The sequence below is a fragment of the Formica exsecta genome, unplaced genomic scaffold (assembly GCF_003651465.1).
Source record: "Formica exsecta isolate Colony F162 unplaced genomic scaffold, ASM365146v1 scaffold191, whole genome shotgun sequence".
In the NCBI taxonomy this organism is placed as follows: domain Eukaryota; kingdom Metazoa; phylum Arthropoda; class Insecta; order Hymenoptera; family Formicidae; genus Formica; species Formica exsecta.
The window spans coordinates 2,541,578-2,559,568 of NW_021849211.1; the positions used below are offsets into that span (position 1 = coordinate 2,541,578).

At 32.8% G+C, this 17,991-nt stretch overlaps 6 protein-coding genes across 12 annotated transcripts in view; 3 read left to right on the forward strand and 3 right to left on the reverse strand.

The window, feature by feature from the left end:
- Positions 1-485: 485 nt before the first annotated feature.
- LOC115233841 (peptidoglycan-recognition protein LC-like) overlaps positions 486-17,991 on the reverse strand; it is a 23,360-nt gene continuing 5,854 nt past the window's right edge. Inside the window, exons 2-5 of one of the 3 annotated variants that reach the window (XM_029804447.1) lie at positions 4,680-5,217; positions 1,938-2,561; positions 1,692-1,850; positions 486-1,337 (exon numbers count right to left, since the gene is read on the reverse strand). In XM_029804447.1, the coding sequence (XP_029660307.1) occupies positions 817-1,337; positions 1,692-1,850; positions 1,938-2,538 (1,281 nt within the window). In that variant the 5' untranslated portion in view covers positions 2,539-2,561; positions 4,680-5,217 and the 3' untranslated portion in view covers positions 486-816. Of the gene's footprint in view, positions 1,338-1,691; positions 1,851-1,937; positions 2,562-4,679; positions 5,263-17,991 lie in introns of those variants that run through there. The other 2 variants (XM_029804445.1, XM_029804446.1) reach the window with 2 other exon arrangements.
- On the reverse strand, positions 6,548-8,842 carry LOC115233842 (ubiquitin-conjugating enzyme E2 W-like). Its single transcript, XM_029804448.1, has 4 exons — positions 8,457-8,842; positions 7,506-7,856; positions 7,343-7,418; positions 6,548-7,176 (listed from the first exon to the last, which is right to left on the reverse strand). Exons 1-4 carry the CDS (start codon positions 8,499-8,501, stop codon positions 7,163-7,165), a joined length of 486 nt encoding a protein of 161 aa, XP_029660308.1. The 5' UTR covers positions 8,502-8,842; the 3' UTR covers positions 6,548-7,162.
- Positions 9,206-10,246, forward strand: LOC115233846 (ataxin-3-like). Of its 2 annotated transcripts, XM_029804452.1 has the most exons (4): positions 9,206-9,271; positions 9,373-9,516; positions 9,609-9,773; positions 10,004-10,246. In XM_029804452.1, exons 2-4 carry the CDS (start codon positions 9,493-9,495, stop codon positions 10,142-10,144), a joined length of 330 nt encoding a protein of 109 aa, XP_029660312.1. In that variant the 5' UTR covers positions 9,206-9,271; positions 9,373-9,492; the 3' UTR covers positions 10,145-10,246. The 2 variants fall into 2 exon arrangements, with proteins under 2 accessions (XP_029660312.1, XP_029660311.1); XM_029804451.1 differs by lacking the exon at positions 9,206-9,271 and having other exon boundaries at positions 9,316-9,516.
- Positions 10,480-11,746, reverse strand: LOC115233847 (ataxin-3-like). The gene is made up of 4 exons (XM_029804453.1): positions 11,456-11,746; positions 11,211-11,354; positions 10,954-11,118; positions 10,480-10,723 (listed from the first exon to the last, which is right to left on the reverse strand). Exons 2-4 carry the CDS (start codon positions 11,232-11,234, stop codon positions 10,583-10,585), a joined length of 330 nt encoding a protein of 109 aa, XP_029660313.1. The 5' UTR covers positions 11,235-11,354; positions 11,456-11,746; the 3' UTR covers positions 10,480-10,582.
- Positions 11,930-14,145, forward strand: LOC115233843 (ubiquitin-conjugating enzyme E2 W-like). Its single transcript, XM_029804449.1, has 4 exons — positions 11,930-12,268; positions 12,869-13,219; positions 13,307-13,382; positions 13,549-14,145. The coding sequence occupies exons 1-4, from the start codon at positions 12,224-12,226 to the stop codon at positions 13,560-13,562; spliced, it is 486 nt and encodes a 161-aa protein (XP_029660309.1). The 5' UTR covers positions 11,930-12,223; the 3' UTR covers positions 13,563-14,145.
- Positions 15,707-17,373, forward strand: LOC115233848 (ubiquitin carboxyl-terminal hydrolase 7-like). Of its 4 annotated transcripts, none has more exons than XM_029804455.1 (3): positions 15,707-15,777; positions 15,839-15,941; positions 16,078-17,373. In XM_029804455.1, exons 1-3 carry the CDS (start codon positions 15,724-15,726, stop codon positions 16,200-16,202), a joined length of 282 nt encoding a protein of 93 aa, XP_029660315.1. In that variant the 5' UTR covers positions 15,707-15,723; the 3' UTR covers positions 16,203-17,373. The 4 variants fall into 4 exon arrangements, with proteins under 4 accessions (XP_029660315.1, XP_029660317.1, XP_029660316.1 ...); XM_029804457.1 differs by having other exon boundaries at positions 16,099-17,373; XM_029804456.1 differs by having other exon boundaries at positions 15,712-15,777; positions 15,845-15,941.

Below are 17,991 nucleotides of genomic sequence, written 5' to 3' on the forward strand. Positions count from 1 at the left end.
GCATAGTATAGAGATCAGTGGCAATATTGACGTAATTTTTAGATTTTGGACAAATTGGATAATATACACCGATCACAAACAACTGATCATTAAATGCTTAATGAGCGGTTGTTGTATTAAATGTACCCATTGTTATCACCGAATAGAAAATTTAAGAAATTATGTTACGATTTATAAACTTTATATATATTTCATCTTTATCAATATCTTATGTTCAATGGCACCGACGAGATATTACATCTCTCTTTTCTTTATTCTGACGATTTGCCGCCCGCTAGCGAAAAGAATAAAATGTTTATATTTTTTTATATCTGTGAGAAAAAGAAAAAAAGAATAAAGAGATATCTCTTCTATTATTTTATATCTGACACAACTTTCTACTGGCTAAAGAAAAAAATAATTTTTAACGTACTTTATAGTGTCTTTTGTAAATTCAATACTTTTTCATATCATTAATTCATTTTTTTCTTAATACCATATTTTTGTACAAAATTTTATTTTGATCAAAGAAAAGTATACTTGCTATCCTTTTTACATATATATATTCTTAATAATCTTAATATCTAAATTTACTTACATCACACAGAATTCTCAAAAAAAGGTAAATCTTTCTATTCAATATTTTTGAATATAAAGTAATTTTTTAACAATGTTATAAGTTGACGCATTTTTCAGAATTTATTATATAAACTTCTTAAAACTGTCTAAAATGAACAGACAATAGCCACATACAATTAAAGAAAAAAATTTTCATATTTTCGGATATCTTGCTTCTTCATCATTTCTTCACAATAAATTTTCATGCTATCATGTTAACTAAGGATTAAGTGACCAATGCGGCCATGTCTGAATATCACTAAACAGAGCATCTCCAGGACTCAAAGTTTTCGAAATTTGTCGATGACCTAACAGTTTATAATCGGGTGCAATTTTACCAGCTTTGACACCGAATTCTATAATTTTTTGCGCAGCACGTAATTGTCCTTTTGGTGGTTTGACCGCATTGAATGTGCCGATAAAAGAGATGCCGATGCTTTTGTTATTATAACCGAAAGAATGAGCACCGACATAATCCCAACTTCTGCCAACATATGCAAGACCATCGCCTCCGACGAGGAAGTTATAAGCAATATCCGACCATCTTCTAGACTCGATGTGGAAAGTCTGAGCAAATCTCACATGGAATGTACATTGCGATTGCGTGTCGCAAAACTCTGTGGCGGTGTGACTAATAATCACATATGGGACTGGTAGCTTCAATTTTGTCAGAGGTTCTGAAGGCGGTTGCGCCCCCCATTCGTTCCTTTCGACAAAACGTACTGAAGTTACTGTTATACCTGGAAATTATAAAGACAATACACATACATAAAATATCCAAAATATAGCAAACATATAAATGAATTAAAAACTGGTTAATTTTGTATTAAATATAAATATCAAAATATTAATATCTTGATATATATTATAATGCATATTTTAACAATGAAATTTGATACATTTGAGATGTATAATGAGAATACAAAATGTTTCGCAACGTTCGGCTATAGTCATTTTATAACCGCGGAGCTAAAAATAGATAAATGAATATATAATAAATGCAAATATGAAAATGTAAAAGATAAATTAGAGCGATTTTGCAAAAGCATAGTACAATATTATTTATCTCGTAAATTTTCCAGATGGCTAATTACCCTCGAGCGATGAGTCTGGAATTTCCGGGAAAACTGGCGATGGCGGTGCGTCTGTATAACGAGCGAAATGTACAATAGCAATTACTATGGCAGTTAGAAATATTAAGGCTAGAGCGCACGATAAAAACGCACATCTCCACGTCCATAGCCATTGCGTCACTAAAATAATTACAAAAGCTATATTATTAAATACAACAGTAACAGATCTAAGCAACCTATTAAACATACAGCGCAATCGATTATTACCTTTATTTAATTTGGTATTTTGTGAAAAAATAGGTCTGTCGGCGACTCCATCATCCTTATTCGTCGACAAGTCCAAAATGTTAATGTCGGAAGCATTGACCTCGAATTTGCTTGCCTCCTGTATTGCAGTGGGGTTCGTGTAAACGAACTGCTTTATGGTAACCGGACCTTTGTAGAAGGTCTTGTTACCCAGATGCACATTCGTCGAGTTCTTCACGCATACATCGCCGAAGTTCGACGGATCGGCATTTGGGAGGACGACATCGCCATTCGTGGTGGCGATCGCTTGATGTTGCTCGACGATGGTCGAGGATACCGGCAGATTCGTGATCCAACCCTGTTCAACATCCGTCGTCTCCTCTTCTTCATCGTCGTCGTCTACGTCACTGCACTGCGTAGAGGAATCTCCAGCGCTACTATTGCCTGGAACAACTACCGTGGTTTCCTTCGCCGACTCTGCAACCTCGCCGCGAAATTTGTCGACCGCGTGACTTTCGACAGATGCAACGACACTGTTCGCGCGGTCCTGCTCCTTATTCTGATATTGATGATTATCGTCGGTTGTCTGCTGCTGCTGTTGTATCAATGTCACCATGCCCATGCACTATGTGGAAACCATACTTTCTTTACATTGGGGATGTTTTGCAATGTGATATGCCGCATGTAACAGAATGCGCTTCTACATCATTATTTTGAAAATAGTCGCCATCATATTTATATTTGTTTCAGAGTAAAATGACCATTATATACCTGTATTAGCAACAAGCAACAATAATTTTGAATTTTGTTTCTACATATTTATGGGAATTACGTCGATTGGAATGAAGCGACAAAAAAAATATGGATGCAAAATAAATGTCTTTCAACTATAAAAAATCTATAACGAATTGATTTCTTAGTAAAGTATGTATAATTATGAACAACTGATTATCCCGCTTAAACGATACATAGCACGCGTATACGTGAATTATATTCATTATAATATCATATTCTTTGGTATCGTTATTGTTATAAACATATATCGCAATGGGAAATTTTTAATTAGTCATAACAAGTTCAAGTTTGCATTTGCGATTTCACTAGGTAATTTCCTGCCATATATATCTTTTGACAAATTATATATCCATTCTAGGAACAAAGTATATTATGGAAATGAAGACATCTGCATGCAACACGCATCACGTTTAGAACGGGATCATCAGTAAAATAAAAAAAAAAAAACATATTACGGCCGCAGGGCGTCTCGACGCTCATCAGCGCTGGCTGATCAGATTGTTGACGAAATTAAAATATTAGCGTAATGGCGGCATTATCTCCGTTCGATACGACTCGTAACAGACTGCTGTCGCGCTGTCGAACATGCTCAGAAATCATCGGCCCCACTCTCTGCCTCTCTCTCACAATCAGCGGTGACTGTTAACGATATATAATGCGTGGCTCGTATGTTTATAGGTTTATACGATAACGCTGCTTCATGATTCTTGGGTTTTTCATGGAGCACATCGGATGAATCTGCGTCTTCTATCCGGATGTTCAAAAATTTCTAACACATCTCAATGACATAAAATATTTTTTATATTATTTTTATTGTATAATTTTTCTACAATCGAGAAATATTTGTCGCGCGCAAAATTATAAAACAAGTATTTTGCTAAAATAAAAAAAAAAAAAACGAAGAAAGACTTCAATTGAAGCGCATCATTCACGATCATTATCTACCAATTCGGCGCAACTGATCGATAATAATTCGCATTATTTGCTAAATGTTCCTGGTTACATATGGGTCACAATATCTTGTCGCAGTTTTAGCTGTCTCAAAATGCTTGAAAAAATCTACAAAAATTAATATATGTATAGTATATTCAAAAAGTTCATGCACTTTATTGATAAAATTTTTATTTTTAATTATTTAGGCACAGCAATTTTATCTCCCTCAAAATACTCTCCCTTCATCGTTATGCACTTGTGCTAACACGATTCCATTGCTGGAAGCAGTGCTGCAGGTTCTCATTAGATAGACTCTTCAGGAGCCTCGTCGACTCTTTGATAGTCTCCATGTCCCCGAAATGTTCATCCCACATGATAATTTTAATTTTTGGAAATAAAAAGAAGTCACACGGGGCTAAATCGGGCGAATAGGGACGGTAGTCCATGACGGTGATGTTGTTTTGACCGATAAATTCGCGTACAATGAGCGCCGTATGCGAAAGCGCTTATCCTGTTGCAAAAGATCCAGCGATTCCCCCCCACTTTCATAGCAGATTTCTGATAGATTGTATGTACACGTTTCATGAATTTTTGATCCGTTATTCCCGAGTTTAATAAAGAATTTCACGTTTGTTTTTCGCTCTTTTAAATTACTGTTATTTGCAAAATCCCAACGGCGTGCAAAAACTGTTTAAGAAAACTGTTACTATAAATCAAGTGTGAGTTTTTTTCAAGGCACAATTGGTACTGAAGGTCAACGAGACTTCCCATACATGAAGATATATCGGAAACACCAACAGTATTTCCAGCGCTGCCAAAAAAAAAATCAATGCATGAACTTTTTGAAGATACCATCTACATTCTTTGAAATCTGTAGAAAATAAACATGTACAACAAAAGTTAAAAAATAAATTTTAAATAATTTTTTATTAAGACCATGATATCCTATCTATTGTTAAAATATCGATAGGATCGAAATGACCCATATGTGACCTTTAACAGTTAAGAATGAGATTGACTCATACTCGAAATTACCTCACACAAATCATCGTTCCTGTTGACAGTGGTCACTTTGCCAACACAAAGCCCACCATCGATCTATGACGACATCTAAGGCACCGTCGTCGTGGAAGATACTTCGCGGAAAGGAAAACTTCATTCGAATCAATCCCGAGTTTTCGACACGTCGTCAAATCACTTGTTCTATTAGAAAATTAAATTTTTATTTTGCAGGAACAAAATACGATCCGGACACACGAATTCAGCCGGAACCACTATCTTCGTTGATCCTACGACACTGTCAGATAGATATTAGTGTGGATGATGACGCCATGCGGCTGCTGAAGGACAACGCGCCTTGGAGGTGGAATCGTGGAAATGCTCGTTCTCGCGAGAGTTGCAAGAGAATATAAAACAAAACGAAGAAAAGTAGATACGAAAACTGGTCTCTCGACAGCCTCGCGCAATGTCCTCATTAATACGGATAATAACGCTGTGGATTTTCCTACCGATACACCAATGGTACCGCGATGATCACCATGTCACGTACAATCTGCGCCATTTGCGACTCGCACTGCGTATTTTATAAAAGTTACCGTAATAAAAAAAAAACTTTATATTTTATATATCTCAGAAATCATCGGCCCCACTCTCTGCCTCTCTCTCACAATCAGCGGTGACTGTTAACGATATATAATGCGTGGCTCGTATGTTTATAGGTTTATACGATAACGCTGCTTCATGATTCTTGGGTTTTTCATGGAGCACATCGGATGAATCTGCGTCTTCTATCCGGATGTTCAAAAATTTCTAACACATCTCAATGACATAAAATATTTTTTATATTATTTTTATTGTATAATTTTTCTACAATCGAGAAATATTTGTCGCGCGCAAAATTATAAAACAAGTATTTTGCAATTATTAATATCCATTTTAAATTACAAAACTGTATATTTTCAAAAAATTCAAAGATGGAGAAAGAATATGATGCAAAGGAAAAAGAGAAGTCCATTTGTATGTGGAACAAACTTATATATTCAATTATACAATTTATATCATAAAGCCGTTTTACGTTAAATTTAATCGTAAAATTGTATTTTCTCTAAGAAGAAAACGTTTTGATAAATAATCTCTGAGAAAAAATGCAGTAGCATGAACTTTAGACTTTAGATAACATGCGATTTCTTTAAATCTCTTTGCTTGTGAGTAAAATAAAATTACGAATTAAAATAAATGTGTGTGTGTGTGTGTATTTAGAGTGTCGAGATATTAATGTAAACATCTTATTTCGATAATATTTTGCTAAAAATATATTATATATCGAATAATATATAAATCGTTGAACTTATATGGATATTTGACATGACCATAACCAATAATAAATGAAAGTATGTGATAAATGTGATAATTAACACGAATACGCACACATACGTATAAAATGATAATTTCTACAGTCTCAATCGGTATCTTTTTTTATGCCACCGCATTAGTTTATGATAAAGACTTTCATATCATAACTGATATCATGTTGAATTTATATGCGCGTTGTCGCATCAACTTTAGTTGTATAAAATTACAAGATACGGCTAAAATCGTAACATATGTAACCGAATATTTTGTGTAAAAATCAAATTGTAGATTTTTTTTCCCCAGAAAAATAGGATATTGGCAAAAAAATATTTTTAAAGTGTAAAAATAAACTATCTATTCCTTATACAATTTATGTAAACAATACTAGGATTTTGTAAAAATCTGGATTGAGAGAAAGAGAGAGATTGAGAAGAAAAACCTTGTTGAGAAAGGGTTAATACTTGTTTGCAATTCAATTCATTTAAACAAAGCCAAGTAAATAACAAATTCTTAGTGTGTATATGTGGTACAACACAAATTGATTAGAGAGATTAAAAGTTACTAAGAAATTTAATATCACATCATTAAATCAATATAATTATCAAGTTTTATTGAAGATAACACAGTGAAAGTGATTCTTAAAATGCATACCAAGTGTAATATCGATAATATGTATATATGCAGCAATAACAATATTCGTTTTGTGTCTTCTAAATGTATTAAATGATTATTTTTTTAATATCTAAATCTTTGCCATAACAGGAGAGGAAAATTTCATATATTAATATCTTAATAATAAATAATTAATACATCCTGTCTGTGTCTCTCATTCTAGCATTAAAACTGACCCCTGCAATAATATAGTTCTATGTAACTATAATATAATACGCGTCTTTTTTTACTATCAGCAACATTGCAATAATTTATAGTTAAACAACTCGCGCAGTTCACATTAGTTCTATAACTTGTGTAGTAAGTAGGTTGTAGCCTTGTCTTTTCTTAAAATTATGCATCTAATTTCCTATTACATTGTGAAATCACTATATAATATAGTATGCAAAATTCTATTAATTTAATGCATCAGGTTCCATTTAAATGTTATCCCACTTGGTCCAACAATTTTTCCATGTTGACAAGTTGATCAGGTCTTTATATGATCTTTAATGTTAGACACTGTCATCTAGTGAATAGAAAAATACAATATCTTTGTTTTAAACAATTATTTTGGTGTTGCAAATATATTAAAAAAGGATTACTTTTATAATAACAAATCAAATCATATGAGATGTACCCCAGGTACTAATAGTCATTATATATAGTAATATATAAAATTATTCTTTTCTTACCATGATACCACCATTTTGTTTTTTTTGGATTCTTGTTGCAAGTTTTAACATAAAATGTATTGTCAGGTGGCCTCTTCTGCATAGAACAATATTTGTATTATTTGCATATTTTAAGATAAATATTAAGACTCACATATATATTTACATAGTAGCTAAATCATACCTTCTCTTTACAACTGCTTAACATGGAAACAATACTCAAGCAAATGCTTTGCACGCTAAGGGCAGGAGACCAATCCTCTGTTAATATGGATAAACAAATATGACCATTGCTATAAACATGTGGATGTATAGGGATATTTCCACCAATGAAAGTCACTTCTGGTGAATCAAACGGATATTTAGAACTGAATTTAAATTGAAGCTGAAATTGTTCTCCCTCATATAGCGTGCCTTTAGCACCTTCCATATGAACAATCCATTGTGTCAAATTCTGTCCAGCGGATTCTCCATCTACATGTACACCTGGTGGTGGCTCGCGTATTAAAGACATCAATTCCTTCTGGAGTCTTCGCTAGAATATCAAATAAATTCACTTAATGTAACATTTTATATATAAATAATTTTATAGCAAAAAATTATTTTGTTCAAAGAGATATATTATATATCTATTTTTTCAAAAATATATATTGATGTTTTGCACTCCTTTTGATAAATAATTAATTTTATTTTAGAGACTTCTACATACATTGCTATTTTAAAACATGCAAAATAATCTCAATTATATAGTAATAATTAATCAGAAAAAAATTAATATGACAAAAATTGATTAATGAGTAAATCGATAATAGTGATTAAATAAATAATAGAAACAATTAAAAAATGTTTTTTCCAAAGTATACACATTTATTTGTTACTAATGACATAATTTTTTATAAAAAATGTACACGAATATTTTGTCACTAAGGTCATATATTTTTCGTTCGTAATGTCCATTACAGAACTACGCTCAGTTGTTCGCATTAAGGGAGCGAGAAAAATTGAAAAGATATTTTTTTATTTTTTCTTATTTTCTTATTTATTCAGGATATGGATGTGGATATTGAATATCCACAGTTGTTCCGATTGTTTTGGGATATATACAAAGATCGTAGAAAAATAAAAACGGACGTACCTTCGATGGGGACGTTGCTGCCATTGTCGTTAAACAGCTCTCCATCGAAATACATAACCGTGGCTTATCACGAGGCGATCCCTCGATTATTCGCCCGTGCACCTTCCTTTCTCAGAAAGAAATGTGTCCACCTCGAAAGATCAGAAGTTTCACATTTTTTCACAATCTTATCTTATATTCTCGCAGTCGAGGTGAAAGAGCGGCTAGAGGAAGAGGATAATATCAAGGGCGATAATAGTTTCGACTGGAAACGCTATATGACACTATGACAGCGTTGACAGCTACATTCACATAATACGGCGAACCATGGCGAACAGTCGCGAGGTGCGAAGCGTTCGATGGTCTCATACGTATACATACATACATACGTCATATTCATATATACGATACACGAAATATATATAAACGTTATTTCTATGACGATAAGAATATAATACTAGCCGCGCGATGAGATAAACGATTATCACGACCGGTCTCGATTCACAAATGTATAAATATAAACTCAATATTCGGAGAAATAAAATCTATTATTGAATTTCTGAGAAATTCAATAGCAGATAGTAAGACGAAGGGCTAAATCTAAATATCTTATAAAAGTTCTTTTGATAATTGTAGTATTTTTCTGCAAAGCAGAAGCAATAAAGAATTTATTTTATAAGATCAAGTTGTATATTCTTTAGCAAAATATAAAGGAAACAAACACACACATTATATACACATATATATTACATATACATATATATATATATATAATTTGGACTTGAATAATTACATACATACTGTGCCCTAACTGATGTTGGTAATCTTGAGTTAAGGTGAGTTTTTAATTTTAGGATTTAGCGTAATTCTAGTGACATTAGCGGATACGCGACAGCGAGTGCTATACACAATTATCCTTACTTGTTTATGGTTATAGCGAAAAAATATTTTTACGGATGACGTTTATACGGCGAAATTGGCGGAGAAACGTTGCGTTGCGGTTATTATTACGCGGCTGACGTGCTCGGATTCTGCGTATCAGAGGACGGATTGTGCAATGGAGAGCATATTCCACGAGAAGGTAAACTCGCCGATGTGGTATAATTAATCTGATGTTGATCCCTCCGCGGAAGAGAGACAGGATTGCGCTTACGACCTGGCAATGTTTCGCAGCAAGAGGGGTATCTATGCGCCCAGCATTGCCTGAACGCGCTTCTACAGGGTCCCTACTTTAACGCCGTGGATTTGGCAAATTTTGGTCATCAGATGGACGAAGAGGAGAGAATCCGGATGGCCGAGTCGGGCGTCGACAGTGAAGATTACAAATTGTTTCTAGAGGTAAATACGACAATGTCACGCAAGTGACGTTTTTTCAAGTGTCACGTATATATTTATAGTATACAAATAAAAGCACCCCTATATGCAACGTGGTTTAAATTATCGAGAACACATCACTCTTTTTCTCTTCAAAATTTAACATATAAGTGCTTGGCATTGCTATTATTTTCCCCAAGAGCCAAGCAAATTATATTTGTAACAATAGCATATTGCTTCTTGTGTGTATTTAGCAACCATCAGGAAACATGGACGACAGTGGATACTTTTCAGTTCAAGTTATTAGCAGTGCTTTGAAAGTTTGGGGTTTAGAACTGATTCCATATAACAGCACGGAACCAACAGCTTTACTGGCACAGAATGATCCTTCGTAGGTTATTGATAATTTATTCCAATCGATTTGTGTTTTGTTTTCAGATATTTTGTTCTATTGCACTTGCGAAAAAGCACTCCTTTCAAATATTTTGTAGAATAATTACAATAATAATGTAAGAAATATATAAATAAATGCATTATGAATAATGATACTTAGGGGCCTATTCTGTAACTTTTAACAATGTCAATATGTATCATTGTGCAGCTAAAACTTATTGGTACGCAAAATAGCTGCGCAATGATACCTAACGACATCGTTAAAAGTTACAGAATAGGCCCCTAAGTATCATTATTCATAATGCATTTATTTATATATTTCTTACATTATTATTGTAATTATTCTACAAAATATTTGAAAGGAGTGCTTTTTCGCAAGTGCAATAGAACAAAATATCTGAAAACAAAACACAAATCGATTGGAATAAATTATCAATAACCTACGAAGGATCATTCTGTGCCAGTAAAGCTGTTGGTTCCGTGCTGTTATATGGAATCAGTTCTAAACCCCAAACTTTCAAAGCACTGCTAATAACTTGAACTGAAAAGTATCCACTGTCGTCCATGTTTCCTGATGGTTGCTAAATACACACAAGAAGCAATATGCTATTGTTACAAATATAATTTGCTTGGCTCTTGGGGAAAATAATAGCAATGCCAAGCACTTATATGTTAAATTTTGAAGAGAAAAAGAGTGATGTGTTCTCGATAATTTAAACCACGTTGCATATAGGGGTGCTTTTATTTGTATACTATAAATATATACGTGACACTTGAAAAAACGTCACTTGCGTGACATTGTCGTATTTACCTCTAGAAACAATTTGTAATCTTCACTGTCGACGCCCGACTCGGCCATCCGGATTCTCTCCTCTTCGTCCATCTGATGACCAAAATTTGCCAAATCCACGGCGTTAAAGTAGGGACCCTGTAGAAGCGCGTTCAGGCAATGCTGGGCGCATAGATACCCCTCTTGCTGCGAAACATTGCCAGGTCGTAAGCGCAATCCTGTCTCTCTTCCGCGGAGGGATCAACATCAGATTAATTATACCACATCGGCGAGTTTACCTTCTCGTGGAATATGCTCTCCATTGCACAATCCGTCCTCTGATACGCAGAATCCGAGCACGTCAGCCGCGTAATAATAACCGCAACGCAACGTTTCTCCGCCAATTTCGCCGTATAAACGTCATCCGTAAAAATATTTTTTCGCTATAACCATAAACAAGTAAGGATAATTGTGTATAGCACTCGCTGTCGCGTATCCGCTAATGTCACTAGAATTACGCTAAATCCTAAAATTAAAAACTCACCTTAACTCAAGATTACCAACATCAGTTAGGGCACAGTATGTATGTAATTATTCAAGTCCAAATTATATATATATATATGTATATGTAATATATATGTGTATATAATGTGTGTGTTTGTTTCCTTTATATTTTGCTAAAGAATATACAACTTGATCTTATAAAATAAATTCTTTATTGCTTCTGCTTTGCAGAAAAATACTACAATTATCAAAAGAACTTTTATAAGATATTTAGATTTAGCCCTTCGTCTTACTATCTGCTATTGAATTTCTCAGAAATTCAATAATAGATTTTATTTCTCCGAATATTGAGTTTATATTTATACATTTGTGAATCGAGACCGGTCGTGATAATCGTTTATCTCATCGCGCGGCTAGTATTATATTCTTATCGTCATAGAAATAACGTTTATATATATTTCGTGTATCGTATATATGAATATGACGTATGTATGTATGTATACGTATGAGACCATCGAACGCTTCGCACCTCGCGACTGTTCGCCATGGTTCGCCGTATTATGTGAATGTAGCTGTCAACGCTGTCATAGTGTCATATAGCGTTTCCAGTCGAAACTATTATCGCCCTTGATATTATCCTCTTCCTCTAGCCGCTCTTTCACCTCGACTGCGAGAATATAAGATAAGATTGTGAAAAAATGTGAAACTTCTGATCTTTCGAGGTGGACACATTTCTTTCTGAGAAAGGAAGGTGCACGGGCGAATAATCGAGGGATCGCCTCGTGATAAGCCACGGTTATGTATTTCGATGGAGAGCTGTTTAACGACAATGGCAGCAACGTCCCCATCGAAGGTACGTCCGTTTTTATTTTTCTACGATCTTTGTATATATCCCAAAACAATCGGAACAACTGTGGATATTCAATATCCACATCCATATCCTGAATAAATAAGAAAATAAGAAAAAATAAAAAAATATCTTTTCAATTTTTCTCGCTCCCTTAATGCGAACAACTGAGCGTAGTTCTGTAATGGACATTACGAACGAAAAATATATGACCTTAGTGACAAAATATTCGTGTACATTTTTTATAAAAAATTATGTCATTAGTAACAAATAAATGTGTATACTTTGGAAAAAACATTTTTTAATTGTTTCTATTATTTATTTAATCACTATTATCGATTTACTCATTAATCAATTTTTGTCATATTAATTTTTTTCTGATTAATTATTACTATATAATTGAGATTATTTTGCATGTTTTAAAATAGCAATGTATGTAGAAGTCTCTAAAATAAAATTAATTATTTATCAAAAGGAGTGCAAAACATCAATATATATTTTTGAAAAAATAGATATATAATATATCTCTTTGAACAAAATAATTTTTTGCTATAAAATTATTTATATATAAAATGTTACATTAAGTGAATTTATTTGATATTCTAGCGAAGACTCCAGAAGGAATTGATGTCTTTAATACGCGAGCCACCACCAGGTGTACATGTAGATGGAGAATCCGCTGGACAGAATTTGACACAATGGATTGTTCATATGGAAGGTGCTAAAGGCACGCTATATGAGGGAGAACAATTTCAGCTTCAATTTAAATTCAGTTCTAAATATCCGTTTGATTCACCAGAAGTGACTTTCATTGGTGGAAATATCCCTATACATCCACATGTTTATAGCAATGGTCATATTTGTTTATCCATATTAACAGAGGATTGGTCTCCTGCCCTTAGCGTGCAAAGCATTTGCTTGAGTATTGTTTCCATGTTAAGCAGTTGTAAAGAGAAGGTATGATTTAGCTACTATGTAAATATATATGTGAGTCTTAATATTTATCTTAAAATATGCAAATAATACAAATATTGTTCTATGCAGAAGAGGCCACCTGACAATACATTTTATGTTAAAACTTGCAACAAGAATCCAAAAAAAACAAAATGGTGGTATCATGGTAAGAAAAGAATAATTTTATATATTACTATATATAATGACTATTAGTACCTGGGGTACATCTCATATGATTTGATTTGTTATTATAAAAGTAATCCTTTTTTAATATATTTGCAACACCAAAATAATTGTTTAAAACAAAGATATTGTATTTTTCTATTCACTAGATGACAGTGTCTAACATTAAAGATCATATAAAGACCTGATCAACTTGTCAACATGGAAAAATTGTTGGACCAAGTGGGATAACATTTAAATGGAACCTGATGCATTAAATTAATAGAATTTTGCATACTATATTATATAGTGATTTCACAATGTAATAGGAAATTAGATGCATAATTTTAAGAAAAGACAAGGCTACAACCTACTTACTACACAAGTTATAGAACTAATGTGAACTGCGCGAGTTGTTTAACTATAAATTATTGCAATGTTGCTGATAGTAAAAAAAGACGCGTATTATATTATAGTTACATAGAACTATATTATTGCAGGGGTCAGTTTTAATGCTAGAATGAGAGACACAGACAGGATGTATTAATTATTTATTATTAAGATATTAATATATGAAATTTTCCTCTCCTGTTATGGCAAAGATTTAGATATTAAAAAAATAATCATTTAATACATTTAGAAGACACAAAACGAATATTGTTATTGCTGCATATATACATATTATCGATATTACACTTGGTATGCATTTTAAGAATCACTTTCACTGTGTTATCTTCAATAAAACTTGATAATTATATTGATTTAATGATGTGATATTAAATTTCTTAGTAACTTTTAATCTCTCTAATCAATTTGTGTTGTACCACATATACACACTAAGAATTTGTTATTTACTTGGCTTTGTTTAAATGAATTGAATTGCAAACAAGTATTAACCCTTTCTCAACAAGGTTTTTCTTCTCAATCTCTCTCTTTCTCTCAATCCAGATTTTTACAAAATCCTAGTATTGTTTACATAAATTGTATAAGGAATAGATAGTTTATTTTTACACTTTAAAAATATTTTTTTGCCAATATCCTATTTTTCTGGGGAAAAAAAATCTACAATTTGATTTTTACACAAAATATTCGGTTACATATGTTACGATTTTAGCCGTATCTTGTAATTTTATACAACTAAAGTTGATGCGACAACGCGCATATAAATTCAACATGATATCAGTTATGATATGAAAGTCTTTATCATAAACTAATGCGGTGGCATAAAAAAAGATACCGATTGAGACTGTAGAAATTATCATTTTATACGTATGTGTGCGTATTCGTGTTAATTATCACATTTATCACATACTTTCATTTATTATTGGTTATGGTCATGTCAAATATCCATATAAGTTCAACGATTTATATATTATTCGATATATAATATATTTTTAGCAAAATATTATCGAAATAAGATGTTTACATTAATATCTCGACACTCTAAATACACACACACACACACATTTATTTTAATTCGTAATTTTATTTTACTCACAAGCAAAGAGATTTAAAGAAATCGCATGTTATCTAAAGTCTAAAGTTCATGCTACTGCATTTTTTCTCAGAGATTATTTATCAAAACGTTTTCTTCTTAGAGAAAATACAATTTTACGATTAAATTTAACGTAAAACGGCTTTATGATATAAATTGTATAATTGAATATATAAGTTTGTTCCACATACAAATGGACTTCTCTTTTTCCTTTGCATCATATTCTTTCTCCATCTTTGAATTTTTTGAAAATATACAGTTTTGTAATTTAAAATGGATATTAATAATTGCAAAATACTTGTTTTATAATTTTGCGCGCGACAAATATTTCTCGATTGTAGAAAAATTATACAATAAAAATAATATAAAAAATATTTTATGTCATTGAGATGTGTTAGAAATTTTTGAACATCCGGATAGAAGACGCAGATTCATCCGATGTGCTCCATGAAAAACCCAAGAATCATGAAGCAGCGTTATCGTATAAACCTATAAACATACGAGCCACGCATTATATATCGTTAACAGTCACCGCTGATTGTGAGAGAGAGGCAGAGAGTGGGGCCGATGATTTCTGAGCATGTTCGACAGCGCGACAGCAATCTGTTACGAGTCGTATCGAACGGAGATAATGCCGCCATTACGCTAATATTTTAATTTCGTCAACAATCTGATCAGCCAGCGCTGATGAGCGTCGAGACGCCCTGCGGCCGTAATATCCATTCTTTTCGGTAATAACGGATGTTGAACATTATACATATATATATATATATATATATATATATATATATAACACGATGCATTTTAATAATTGTAACGCTGTACTTTATAGGGTGAACCTTTTCAAAAAATGAAGGATAGATTGCTAAAGAAATTAGGAGTACAGGAAAAAGAATTCGAAAAGGTAGGCATCCTTAGCTAATCTTTTTTGATCTCTTATGAGAATTCATAAAAAAACTTTGAAGTTTAAGTTCGCGGTGGTGTCAATGGGCAAGCCACAGTTCATTATCGACTCGCCGGACTGTTGTATCAAAGTCGACGATTTCCTTCCTAGATTTTCCGGTCAGAGTAAGTATAAATTATGTTTCTATTCTCCATTTTCTAACGCATGCGAATAAAGTGAGCGTCGAATAATCGCATAGTCTCACTATATTTAGTACATAGTACATTGTAATATGATGCTGATGAAGAATAAATTTTGTAGTCTATCCACTTTTAAACGCAGGCACATCGCCACACAGGCCTTGGCTTGGCCTGGAACATGTCAACAAAGCGCCAAAGCGCTCTCGTATCAACTACCTCGAAAAGGCCATTAAGATTTACAATTAAATTTCCACCACACGAAGAAGAAATTAAATTAGGCAGCCACTTATAATAATTTATATACGACTCTGTATAGTAAGAGAATGACGTCTGATATACTAAAGGTTGGAAAATGCTTTTATGTATTCGTTTCTTCAGCCAGATTAAAACTATGCAATTTTAATACTGCGAGAACGATATCGGAAGGTAAATCCAAGCTTTGTATACGATGAATTATAAGATTGTCGTGAAATGTGCAGTGCTATTTTATGCATCATGGAAGAGCGATAAAATAGTTCCTCGATTCGAATTTGTAAAAGTTTTATTGGCCCGATGCTTACTTTGGCGTCACTCAGTACGGATTTTCGCCTAGACTTCGAGAATGTTTGATTATAAAATGCACATACATTGTACCTAATATTATTGTGTCTCTGATAATTCTCTCTAATAAACTATTTCTTTCTTTTTTTTTATTTTATTTTATTAGGAAAACGTGACTTTTGTGTGAGAAATATACCGGCTTTTATCCTATCACGTAAAATCTGTATATAATTGTTACATCCCAAGAGGTACCATATTATGTTCTGCATGATGTAACATTTAACACTCGTAACGTATTATTGGTATCGAGAAAGATTGCCTACACACTCCCCTTTTATGCTGTGTCTGTATTCAGAATATTCAAAATGTGGAGCTTGCCATTAATATTGTGCTAGAAAAAAGAGCGATGTCACATTTTTAATTTACCCGAAGATTTTGTGACGCAAAGTATATCGTCTCATAAAAATTCTAACATTTAAGACAAATCTATTCCATTGATTCGAAATATAATTCAAGAATTTCCTTCTCTTTTGTATTTTCTTCGTATTTTCGAACAAAATCTAGAAAACTATTTTATTTTATGTCGCGTTATAAGAATATAAGAGGATAGAAAGTGCGTAAGCTAAATTTCTAAGTTGCCTTTCCTGGAATATTATTCTTCTTAGAGCATATTTTTTGTGAGTTTTATCTTGTATATTTTTTACTATATAATGCCAGTACGTAAAATGCAAATATAAAAGGGTATATAGATATCTAAAACAAGAAATTGACGAAACGAGCAATGCTTAATCTAGACAAAGAAATTCTCGGTGAGATGCAAACGCTAGTTTAAGCAAATCGCATATAATAACGTATTCGTTTTTTTCTTTTTTTTTTTCACCGCTTCACCTTTAACTGCTCCATTTTTGAGAAGCAATGTGTAGGAGATAATGATTTAATCATCCAGAAATCATCATAGTATTTTCTTATTAAATTGATCATAAATTAGCAACTTATTTTTCCTTTTTATATTTAATTTATAAAATACGACAAAAAAGTAGATCTCGCACGAATGATTTTCAGGAAAGTAACCCGCGTGTTGCGCAAGAGCTCTGCTATTTGCGGATACTTATTTATCATTTTCTACACCTTACTGTGATCAATTCAATTTAGCCAACATGTATTTAAACATCATACCGCCGCCTCTGGAATATTCGAAATAGTTTAATTGTAAATGTCAAAGAAGAGGGATACCGAGCTTTCTACGTGTGCATTATTTAATAAATTTCATTTTATGTTAAGAAACTGTTTATTACTCATAAGTTTTAAATGAGTTAGATCTATAAGGATGTAAATTTAAGCTATTTTGAATGTTTAAACTTCTAAAGAATTGCAGACCACTTGAAAGTCATAACAAAATCATAATGTGTTCAAAGTGCAAAAGCGAAATTTGTACTTTGTAAAGTGGCATAAAATGGTACACCAAACACACACACATACACACACACATGTACAT